This window comes from Buceros rhinoceros, unplaced genomic scaffold, assembly GCF_000710305.1.
Source record: "Buceros rhinoceros silvestris isolate BGI_N320 unplaced genomic scaffold, ASM71030v1 scaffold42881, whole genome shotgun sequence".
Classification (NCBI taxonomy): domain Eukaryota; kingdom Metazoa; phylum Chordata; class Aves; order Bucerotiformes; family Bucerotidae; genus Buceros; species Buceros rhinoceros.
The window spans coordinates 334-1,592 of NW_010395573.1; the positions used below are offsets into that span (position 1 = coordinate 334).

General features: G+C 55.7%; 1 protein-coding gene across 1 annotated transcript in view; it reads left to right on the top strand.

Moving 5' to 3' along the window:
* Positions 1-298, top strand: part of LOC104501731 (collagen alpha-2(VIII) chain-like) — a 461-nt gene extending 163 nt beyond the window's left edge. The window contains exon 2 of the mRNA XM_010145588.1: positions 1-298. Coding sequence (XP_010143890.1) covers positions 1-298 — 298 coding nt within the window.
* Positions 299-1,259: the final 961 nt, after the last annotated feature.

Below are 1,259 nucleotides of genomic sequence, written 5' to 3' on the forward strand. Positions count from 1 at the left end.
CAACCCGGTCACCGGGATATTCACCTGCCCTGTCTCCGGCATCTACTACTTCGCCTACCACGTGCACGTCAAAGGGACTAACGTCTGGGTGGCACTTTACAAGAACAATGTGCCCGCCACCTACACCTACGATGAGTACAAAAAGGGCTACCTGGACCAGGCATCGGGCAGTGCCGTGCTTGAACTCAAGGAGAGCGACCAAGTCTGGGTACAAATGCCCTCGGACCAGGCCAACGGGCTATATTCCACGGAATACATCCACTCCTCCTTCTCTGGGTTCCTGCTCTGCCCCACATAACGGCTGTTGGGCACGTTTCCTTTTCACCCACTTTAGCCATAAACTGTCTTTTGGGTTTTTTTGATAAAAAAGTTTTTTAAAATTAATACAAAAAAGAAAAATCACTGGGAAGGACGCGCAAGCCGTTGTCGTGGGACCTCGCTTCACGCTGTTTGATCCACGAGTCAAGAGGGTCGTCGGAAAGGAGACATCCATCCTTCCTTCCTTCTCTTTTGGGGGAGGGAGGGGAGTGACTTCCTCAGCAAAGCGGATTTCGGACCAGTTTTACTCTAGTGACCGCACACCAAACACAGGATGGCGCTTCGGTTGGCAGGGAGCTGGCTCGGCAGCAAACCGCCCTGGGCTGCCGAGGGCCACCGGGAAGACTAGCCCCTTCTGGAGGGTGACCAAGAGCCCTTGGTTCCCGCTCCGAGCACTGTTAAACGGACAGGGCTGCTGCCACGGGTGGTGTCTTTGCTCACCAGCGCCAGGCTCCAGGCACTTCACACACACCTGCACGGCAGCAGAGAGCCGCGAGGGATGGAGAAATTTCCTCCCCGAACCATCGGAGGCTCAAGTTCCAGCCTGACGGGTGCCTGTTTTTGCAGCCTGGCTCTGAGGCCATCTTGCCGATTCACTCTGGTTCAGCGCGGCTGGATTTATCACCATCACAAGTGGAACACTTTGCATAAGCACCTTCTTGTAAGAAGTAAATATTTTTTTTAATCTTCCCCCAGCACCTTTAGACATAAAACCATCCAGGCTCTGGTACCTGGGAGGGTGGCAGCCGCCCCGTTCCAGAGCCACTGAGGTGGGCTGGGGCCCCTGTGATGACCATCGCTCCTCTCCCGAGTCCATCCATCCCCTGGTGAGTCCAAGGGCCGGTTCTGCCCTGGCTGTTCCTCTGCAGCCCAGAGACTCGCTTGGCCTCGTGAGCATTGTGTGCCTTGACAAGCCCCAGCCTGGCTTACGGTGCTTCTGC